This window comes from Macrosteles quadrilineatus, unplaced genomic scaffold (assembly GCF_028750875.1).
Source record: "Macrosteles quadrilineatus isolate MER2022 unplaced genomic scaffold, UCM_ALF_1.0 Scaffold_4__1_contigs__length_99947679, whole genome shotgun sequence".
Classification (NCBI taxonomy): Eukaryota; Metazoa; Arthropoda; class Insecta; order Hemiptera; family Cicadellidae; genus Macrosteles; species Macrosteles quadrilineatus.
The window spans coordinates 6,517,680-6,527,422 of NW_026542597.1; the positions used below are offsets into that span (position 1 = coordinate 6,517,680).

A 9,743-nucleotide genomic window follows, 5' to 3' on the forward strand; every position below is an offset into this window, starting at 1 on the left:
TAACAAATATTTAATTTATAAAATAAGATTGTAGATTTGTTACAAGTTTAATATGTAGCCATAAACAGTTTTATGGCAGTAGGCAATGGCCAGCGGCAAATTCAATATTCACGAAAATACTGATTAAGTTAGAGATAACATTTAACAGTCATCATAAAACTATTATTTTTATGATAAAACAGAATTGGGAAAGTCGTAAAGAAATAAAAGTGATAAAACTCAACAGTTCTTGGAAGTACTTCAATACAACAATTATTGTCGTGATAAAATGTTAATGGATTTGGGACTGCTTATGGGTTTTTTATTGCATCATCACGCTAGTAATAAATTATGAAGATCGTAAACAAACATCTGATAAGACTTTTATGTGCTCGGAACCAACTGCCGTTGACTACGATAGTAAACTGAAAGTAATTTATTATTATAATAGGCTGTACCGAACCGAATTTGTACCGTGTAAAATGCTGTACCGAACCGATGACGGTAATTAAGCTTGTACCGTACCGTACCGACTTTTTCGGTGCACCGCAGACCCCTACTAAGTAGGTGATATGCAATTTCTTTGTTAAATTTTTTTACTAAAACAGTGTTATTTAGGTTATTATGACCTACTAGGCATTTTGTCTTTCCAAACGTACATCAAATCTAGGACCCAAAAATACATTAAATTTATAAAAGCGCATACACTCACTGTTATGTTATAATCTATGGAAACATAATGGAAGATACAATTACGAATCTCAATAAACTGGCAAAACTTTCTGAGATGAAGTTGCACAGACTATACGTCGTAAAAGCTCTGGAAAAACCAACCATAATTACAAAACCAAGCCAAACTCACTTTGTCTGAGTAGCAGAGAACAATAGAGTTTGCCGGTTTAGGGGAAGATTTTCAATTATACTATTCATCGTCTTTTCAAAACCAAGGTCCAAACAGCGATCCGCTTCATCCAAAACTAATATCTGAAAAAATCAATTAATTAGTGAATTAAAGTTCAGTGATATGTCAAACAAGCCTTTTTTACAGAAAAGAAATCACTGCCAAGCCGAGAATTCAATAGGCCTATCGGTTTAAGTATAAACTCAGTTTGATTTTAAAGAATATAAAAATGGACACCTTAAAACACAAAGACTTTCGTACACTATTTTTAACCTTTCAAAAGTCCTGGTCATAAGCAACGAAATAAAATAAAAATGGTGTCATCTGTGCAGGAATAAAAAAATAAAAAAATCACAGTAAACTTTCTATTAACGCCTGGAAGGTTTTCCTATATACCCTATTTCTTTCTAGAGCACGAGGTAAATATATATGGGCTTATATTTTTTATCAAGATATGATCAACAGTTTTAAGTAGGTTTGCCCGATCTAGCATGGTCACAATTATTGCCATTATCATTAGGTTAAGTGTTTGGACACAGACTTTTGGGATTTAAAGAAACCCTCTAGAAGAGCTCAAACCACCAGACGTAAGACAAACAGTAATAATTTAGATTTTTAGTCCAATATTAATAAATGTTAAGCTTGTTTAGCACAAATGACTTGACTTGAACAACTAGATAAGGTCTTACTTGCATGTTTACACAGTCAAAAAGAGGATTTTCATCCATATGTTGAAGCAAACGGCCGGGAGTACAGATCACAATGTTCACTCGGTCCATTCTGTGCTTCTCAAAGTGTAAGTCTTTTCCACCTGAAACAGTACAACATTGTTCAAAAACGAGTGAAATAAGTATTATAAAATTCTTACAGTACCTACTATGGCACAAAGTACAGAACAATACTTTAGCACATATAAGTAGGGACGTTGTAATACTTTTCTTCCGCTTCCAGTGTTATCAGTCTCGGCATCAAATCAAGCTATGATTTTTAATAGACATATTACTAAATGAGTGATATGATAACATTATAGGTTATTCTTAGTAACTACAAAATATGATTCAAAGCTGTACAGTTACTTGTTAAATACTTATGGTATTGATACTGCAATTTTGATACAAATTTAGATTTAGATGATTGGTGATATCACAACGTCCCTAGATATTGGGCACTAACACTTTTTCAAACATAAAGTCTCAATCTTGGAACAATAAAAAGAAAGGTACAGTCATTTGGTTCTAAAAACTTCTGATAGCTGTGAGCATGGATTTTTTTTTAATGATCCTAGTAATTTTATACAGAACAGAAAATTTGGTTAGAGGACACCCAAGGGACTTGCTAGTAATTTCATCATGTGTTTGATATACTTACCAATGATCAAGCCAGCAGAGAAATCGTGGTGAAATCCTACCTTACGCAGAGTTTCAAATATCTGGTAAGCTAATTCTCTTGTAGGAGTGATAACCACAGCTCCAACACCGTCCATTCGAGTCCATTTCTTTTTGAAAAGAGTCTCAAGAATCTGAAAAAAGAGTTTATAAATCTCAATGAATTAAGTTACTGTATTTAAATATTTTATGTTACACGATGGGCTATTGGAACGATTTATATTGACACTTGATTTGAATGGACATTAAAAACATTTTACAGAGTAAAGAAAATTACAACCAGCAGTGAGGGTGAGTTGGTGACTCAGTTGGTAGCCCAACATCTATATATATAATACGCTAAGCCGATTTTTGTAAACAGAACTCCTCCCTCATTTTTGGACCGATTTTGATGATTAAAGTGTCAAATGAATGGCCCTGATCTGTAGTTTTGCAAAGTCTTTTTAGTTTTTTGAAATCTTTATTAGTTTGGGCAGGATCTTCCACCAAAGTTGGATTTTCTCCCATAAGATTAACATGGGGGAATCTAAATATTTAATTTGAAACTTTGTCTCCATTAATTTGAGAGAAGGACTGGGCGTAGAAACTTGGTAGAGGTGTCCAAAGAAAGGCGTTGGTCCCTAGATGAGTTACCAAAAGAAAAACTAAGTGAATCCCGTTAGGGCTCTGCACCAGAAGCCCTCAAAGATCCCTCCACAGATTTGTTTACATTTTGTCCATATGGATAATACTTTTTAATGAAACAGCTGTTAATTTAAAATTGTATTTTAAACAACACACATTTATTGGGAGTTACTGAATGGTCCAAAAGAAGTATTTGCAATGTTATTTTGTGATTTTAAAATTGATTTTCTTTTGTATCATGTCATATTTTGCAATATAACGTTCCATTACGAAATCAGTGGAAAATCATTTTATCACAGTAACTGTTATTTAACAATTATTTCTTATTGAACTATCTTATATCTATTGTACGGGTTGGTGTCTGCCTTTTTCACAACTTTTGGCTATATTTTATCATACTATGAGATTATTGCCATACATGTTTTAAATCATTGGAAAAATATTCGATTGTGTAATACAATGCAAAATAATACAAGTGCAGAAGTGTCTTATTAGCTTCAACATCCCCACAACCAATTTCCCAAAACTATGCTAGAGGGTTATTTATTGGCACAGAAGTACGATATGAACTGACGCGACGTGATGAAGGAAAAATCAAACTTGCACTGTAACGGATGGACCTCCCTTTTAAGTTAGAACGTGTCTTTTCAATAAACAGATATTTTTCTCAAATAAAATCATAGATTAATCTTTATTAGACAGATGAAATCGCGGAAGTTTTAACTACAAAAGATCCACCAATATGATTTTAATACTATCTAAAGGTTCTTCTAAAAGAAGATGTACCAGTTAACATACTAATAATAACTCCGATGATGTACAGTATGGGAAATATTTTATTCATTGAATGATCAACCATATTTGGCAACTAACGCAATTAATATCATTATTGTTTTTACACCTATTACTCTTTAAACAATGCTAAATGCTCAAAATATGTATAATTTCACTCAATTTGTCGCAGTTAGATAAGTTAGCGCAAGCCTTGAAAGTAACCGTCGATTTCGACGGGTTTCACCTAGTTTTTAATCATTATTTGAATCAGTAGGTGTAGCCTACAGTTCAACTCTTGTAACATCCTTTCGGCTCACCACTTCCTTTCAATTCTACGCATTTGCCTGAGGCCTATGTGGGATTGTTTAATATTTTATATGTAAAATTGAATAGGTTTACTTACAGGTACAAGAAATGCTAACGTTTTCCCACTTCCAGTTTTGGCAGCCCCTAAGATATCCATGCCTTGCAAACTGTAAACCAAACTCTCCTTTTGTATTTCTGTTGGAATTTCAAAGCCATTTTCAGAGAGTCCTTTCTGAGTTGGTGGAGATAATGGCAGGTCAGTAAACGTTCTTACTTGGGAGATATCAATCTGTAAATATATTTAAATTAAGTTAGGATATTAAACGATACACTGCATTACACATATCTTGTTCATAAAGTTAAATGAACTCCAAAGCATAGCCTGTAAAACTGCATGAATCAAACTGGTAGGCCAACCTAATGGTCTTGACCTAGGTGGTCAAGAATCCTAGGTGGTATGTTTACACTGTTGTTTCTATTTGAGGCCTACATCTTCAGTGGCGGACTTAACAAAAGGCACACTAGGCACGTGCCTCGCCCAGCCACGGCAGGTGGCGGGGCGGCGGGCGCGTGGTGGTTAGCGGTGAAGATGACTAACGTTCATGTCCGGCGGCCTGCACAGCAATTAATTTTTAGAAGTAAATAGCATTGGGATACATCGAATGTAATATGGGTGTGTTCACTACGGTGGGATAGCCGGCAACGGACTTCCAGCAGCTTCTGCTGTTTTCGTTTGTTAAAAAGTCCGAGAGACAGAACTCTAGGACATTTCCGAGCTGCCGTACTGGCCATACCGACCAAACGCTGCGAATACTGGTCACCGCCATTCTCCACTGGTCTCATGGTCTCCCCCGAAGTAGGACTAACAGTTTTAGCTTGCCCGTCTGTCCGTGCCATGCCGCCCTAGTGCGTGCACCCCCCCCCCCTTAAAAATGCCGTAAGTGCTTCGTTTTGTTGTTTTACACATGTTAATTTACTGTCATTGTTTATATTGTTATCAATTTACACTGGTCTATTTAATAACGTCACTTAGCATCATATGCAAATCTCTCTCTCACTATTTTTGAAATCTCATCATCATGTCACAGCTTCTTACGCATCCATATGTTTTCTTCTGCATCTTGCTGCATGCATGTGCCATACAAATGACATGTCATTTCTGAGGCTTATGTATTATTGTAAACTGGTGGTTGCCATTCAAATAAATATAAAAATAGGCCTGAGAACAGCGAAAGAAAATGTGACCCAGCAAAAGGACACATTGTTGAAAACACACCACTGATCCCATTCTCATGCACTATGCATGATAATTCTGAGCCATATAAAAATGTATTGCCGGAAACCAAGTACACAGAGCAAGCAACTATTCCTATCAGAAGGTCTAAGGGCACTCCGTGTTATCATTCATTATCAGCTGCTACAAATCAGCTCTTATCATGATGGCCAGTTGTTCGGATGCTAATCCGTTTTTATGTAATGGTGTTTTTACTTGGTTCAGAGTTACCCTAGGGTCATGGCATTTCTATCTGAATACTTACTTACTTGATACTTGTGTGCTACGTCGTTGACCGACAATGTCTGATAGACTGCGTTAATAAAATATATACATTTCAAAATATAACACTACTATTTACATAGCCTACATACAAAACTTGACCAGGCTGTGGCAGTAAATAAAACAAGTACAGTAGAGTCCCGCAAACTCGGCGTAATGTGGACTGGAACGGTGCCGAGTTTGTGAAATGCCGGGTTTTCGGGAACTAGGGTTAAAAATAAGAACAATACAATTTTTATTTCTTTTAGCTGCCTTATTTATTTATTTTTATATTACAAGTCAGTATTAAGTCATTATATAGTACAACAAATCCTTGGTACGAGTTGCGAATGGTTTGACTTTCGAGCCCATGTTTAACTCGGACTCAAAAAATCACGAATTTTCTGAGCCAGGTGATGGCCGAGTTATCCAGACTGCCGGGTTATCGAGTGCCGAGTTTGCGGGACTCTACTGTAACACATTTTTAGGGAAGTGGTTCTAAGTAACTTTTGGGGCTCTTCGCTCAGCTCCTCCAGCGAATACAGTGGCCTATTTACTAAGCTGTTTCTGATTGCCGCTTTGAAAGAGGTGATGTTCATATCCCGCACCTTATTTGGCAAGGTGTTAAAAAGCCTCATGGCATAGTGGGAATAGCTCTTGAGGGTGGGGGTGAGACGACTTCGCAGCATGTCAAGGTGAAAATGAAATTAAATGGAAAATTATTTATTTATACAGGCAAAAGTTTGACTTAACCTGTACATAAATATTTGCCTACACATATTTAAAAATTACATCAATATACAACAAAACGAAATGTAAATCATAAATACAGAAACTTACTTAAAGAAAATTACTTACATTATAAAATGTACAAAAATCTCCCTCTCCCTCTCTCTTACACACACACACACACACCAAAGCACACCTGTCAGCGACCAACCACACGTACGAGCCCCTAGGAAAAACCAACCATGGCCATACGTTGAAAATACATATTTTGGTAATTATGTCGACCTCCAGTCAACGCTCTAAAAATTTTTTTTTTTTTTTAAATCTGTTCGTTTTTTAGTGCTGATTCCAAAAATGATATTAATTTTTTGCGGAAACGTGCCGTTTTCCCCGAAAAGGGGAAAAACGGGAAAAATATTGTTTTGCCCAAAACCCATGTTGTGTGTACTCAAAATGTGCGGAAATTCCTCCTGAACAAGAATATGTAATTTTTATTACGATCGGACCACTATTAAGTAAAATATCACCGGAAAAGAGGCCGCTAAGTACTTATGTACTGCGGCATGGCGCTAACATTGCGGGTGACTCTAAGCCATTGTAGAATGCGGGCTTTATTTTGGGTTAGGATTGGTTAGGTTAGGTTAAGTTTGGTTAGGTTAGGTTAGTTTAGGTTAGGTTTGGTTAGGTTAGGTTTGGTTAGGTTAGGTTAAGTTTGGTTAGGTTAGGTTTGGTTAGGTTAGTTTATCAATAACATGAGTATTGTAAGTAAACGAACCTTAAATTGTGGAATGCGGGCTTTATTTTAGGTTAGGATTGGTTAGGTTAGGTTAGTTTGGATTATGTTAAGTTAGGTTAGGTTAGGTTAGGTTAAGTTTGGTTATGTTAGGTTAGTTTAGGTTAGGATAAGGTTGTTAGGTTAGGTTAGGTCAGTTTATCAATAACATGAGTATTGTAAGTAAACAAACCTAACCTAACCAAACTCAACCTAACCTTACCAAACCTAACCTTAAATAAAGCCCGCATTCCACAATTTTAGGTTCATTTATTTACAAAACTCATGTTATTGATAAACTAACCTAACCTAACCTAACCAAACTTAACCTAACCTGAACTAACATAACCTAAACTTACTTAACCTAACCTAACCAAACTTAACCTAACCTAACCAAACTCAACCTAACCTAAACTAACCTAACCTTACCAAACCTAACCTTAAATAAAGCCCGCATTCCACAATTTTAGGTTCATTTATTTACAAAACTCATGTTATTGATAAACTAACCTAACCTAACCTAACCAAACCTAACCTAAACTAACATAACCTAAACTTACTTAACCTAACCTAACTTAACCAAACTTAACCTAACCTAACCAATCCTAACCCAAAATAAAGCCCGCATTCTACAATGGCTTAGAGTCACCCGCAATGCTAGCGCCATGCGGCAGTACATAAGTAGCCAGCGGCCGCTTTTCCGGTGATATTTTACTTAATAGTGGTCCGATCGTAATAAAAATTACATATTCTTGTTCAGGAGGAAATTCCGCACAATTTGAGTACGCACACCATGGGTTTTGGGCAAAAAAATATTTTTCCCGTTTTTCCCATTTTCGGGGAAAACGGGACGTTTCCGCCAAAAATGAATATCATTTTTGGAATCAGCACTAAAAAAGAACATATAAAAAAAAAATAATTTTTAGAACGTTGACTGGATTTCGACATAATTACCCATATTTTTTAGCGCTGCACAAACCAGGAACGATTATCAAGAGCTTTGATGGCTAAAGGGAGGTCATTCCAAAGTCGACAAGCGGTTACAACAAACGACTGCGGTCCTATGATGAGGCACGTACGCAAAGTCAATGAAGCATAGCGTGAATACCTAACACTTTCTTCAGCTACAAACCTAAAATCACCAAAAAAATATTTTGGAAAATTTGTTTTTGGTATTGAACAGGTTAGCAAAAGAATTTTGATTGATCTCAGATGTAGTGCTTGCCGAATGTCATAGCGGTGATGAACTTCTCTTCGGCCGAACAGATGGCTCTTTCAAAAGTATTAGGATGTTAATACGTATTGACTAAAGACTGGAAGAATGCCCAGGTCTTTAATAAAAAGGGGCCTGTAGTCAGCTGACATTATGATTCTTGCAGCTTTTTTCTGAAGCAATAATATGTCCAGTGCTGCTGGTGAATGACCCCAAAGTATCAAGCTGTAAAAGATGGCTATGAAATAGAGCATGGTACACAGTTATCAAGAATTGCTTTGGGATGACGTTCAGAAGCTTCCTTAGGAGGCAAATTACCCTAGATAGCCATCCGCATATCCTATCAATGTGTGAGCTCCAGCTCAGTTTGGGATCCAACCAGAACCCTAAAAGTTTAACCGCCTCATCCCTTTCGTTATGTGGCTTCAGTAAGCAGAGCAAGGACTGAGTTTTGGCTGCATTTAATTTCAGGCGGTTTGCTGTAGGCCTAAACGAGTTCTTGGCCAGCTTCAATATGCAGTTGCTCAATGTCGCTTCCTCTAGATATCAGGGTGGTGACGTCAGCGAAGATGAGGGTGGAGCCATTTAGCCTCAAGTCGTTCACCGCCACACTAAAAAGGAGAGGGCCGAGCACTGAGCCCTGTGGCACTCCATGTGAGATATTCCTGATGCAGAAGCAGCAGAAGGCCCCATTATTGAAACTACTTGCCTGTGATTTGCCAGATAACAGGACAAGGACTTCAGTACAATTCCGCCCACAACATACTTTGCCTATCAGTACCGTAACTTAAGTTAGCTTACGGGACACCACATCAAAAGCCTTGCTCAGATCGCAGAGTCTAAGAAAGAATTGACTCGTTATGTTCGATGGCATCAGCAATTGTCTCAACAATAGGCCTACCGTACTTATCAGTGCGTGGTTGTGGATCTTCCCCCTCTATAATAATATTTTAATACAGTAACTTAGATTATAAATCATAGATTCTCTGCAGAACTGAACCCAAAGGTATCTAATGGTAGCCTATAAGTTAAATTAAGGTATCTAGAAATACAAGAGGAACTAAGTAAATAAATGTCTCACCTTGGCTGATTCAAGTTTTTTTATGACCTTATCAAAATGATCAAAGGTCTTCTTTTTGGAAAATACCTTTACCTTTTCTTTATTTCTATTTTTATTTTTGTCTTTAGCTTTCATGGTAGTGGAAAATCAATGTAATAAACACACTATAATTAATTACTCTAGCTAGCTTTTTAGCATAGGCCTGAGCTATTCACCATTCATAATAAAAGGTAACATAACCTAAAAGAACGTGATGCAAACCAGAAAACATTGAAAATAGACGAACGCCGAACGAACGGTGGGTGAATGGGTCTGACTTAAGGGAGGTATAATTGAGGCAACGATGACATCATAGCTTAGTTCAAAATTCCTCCTTGAACAGCGTTGTATTAGAGAGCACGGCGAGTAATTTTTATTTCACTATTAGTTAATTATAAAATTAAGAAAAATTCCAAATTAATCTTAT

The 9,743-nt window shown here is 36.6% G+C and overlaps 1 protein-coding gene across 1 annotated transcript in view; it reads right to left on the bottom strand.

Moving 5' to 3' along the window:
- The window catches only part of LOC128992383 (probable ATP-dependent RNA helicase DDX10), a 30,761-nt gene extending 21,221 nt beyond the window's left edge, over positions 1-9,540 (bottom strand). Inside the window, exons 1-5 of the mRNA XM_054415935.1 lie at positions 9,299-9,540; positions 4,067-4,258; positions 2,249-2,399; positions 1,570-1,691; positions 842-963 (exon numbers count right to left, since the gene is read on the bottom strand). Coding sequence (XP_054271910.1) covers positions 842-963; positions 1,570-1,691; positions 2,249-2,399; positions 4,067-4,258; positions 9,299-9,412 — 701 coding nt within the window. The 5' untranslated portion in view covers positions 9,413-9,540. The remainder of the gene's footprint in view (positions 1-841; positions 964-1,569; positions 1,692-2,248; positions 2,400-4,066; positions 4,259-9,298) is intronic.
- Between the last annotated feature and the right edge of the window lie 203 nt (positions 9,541-9,743).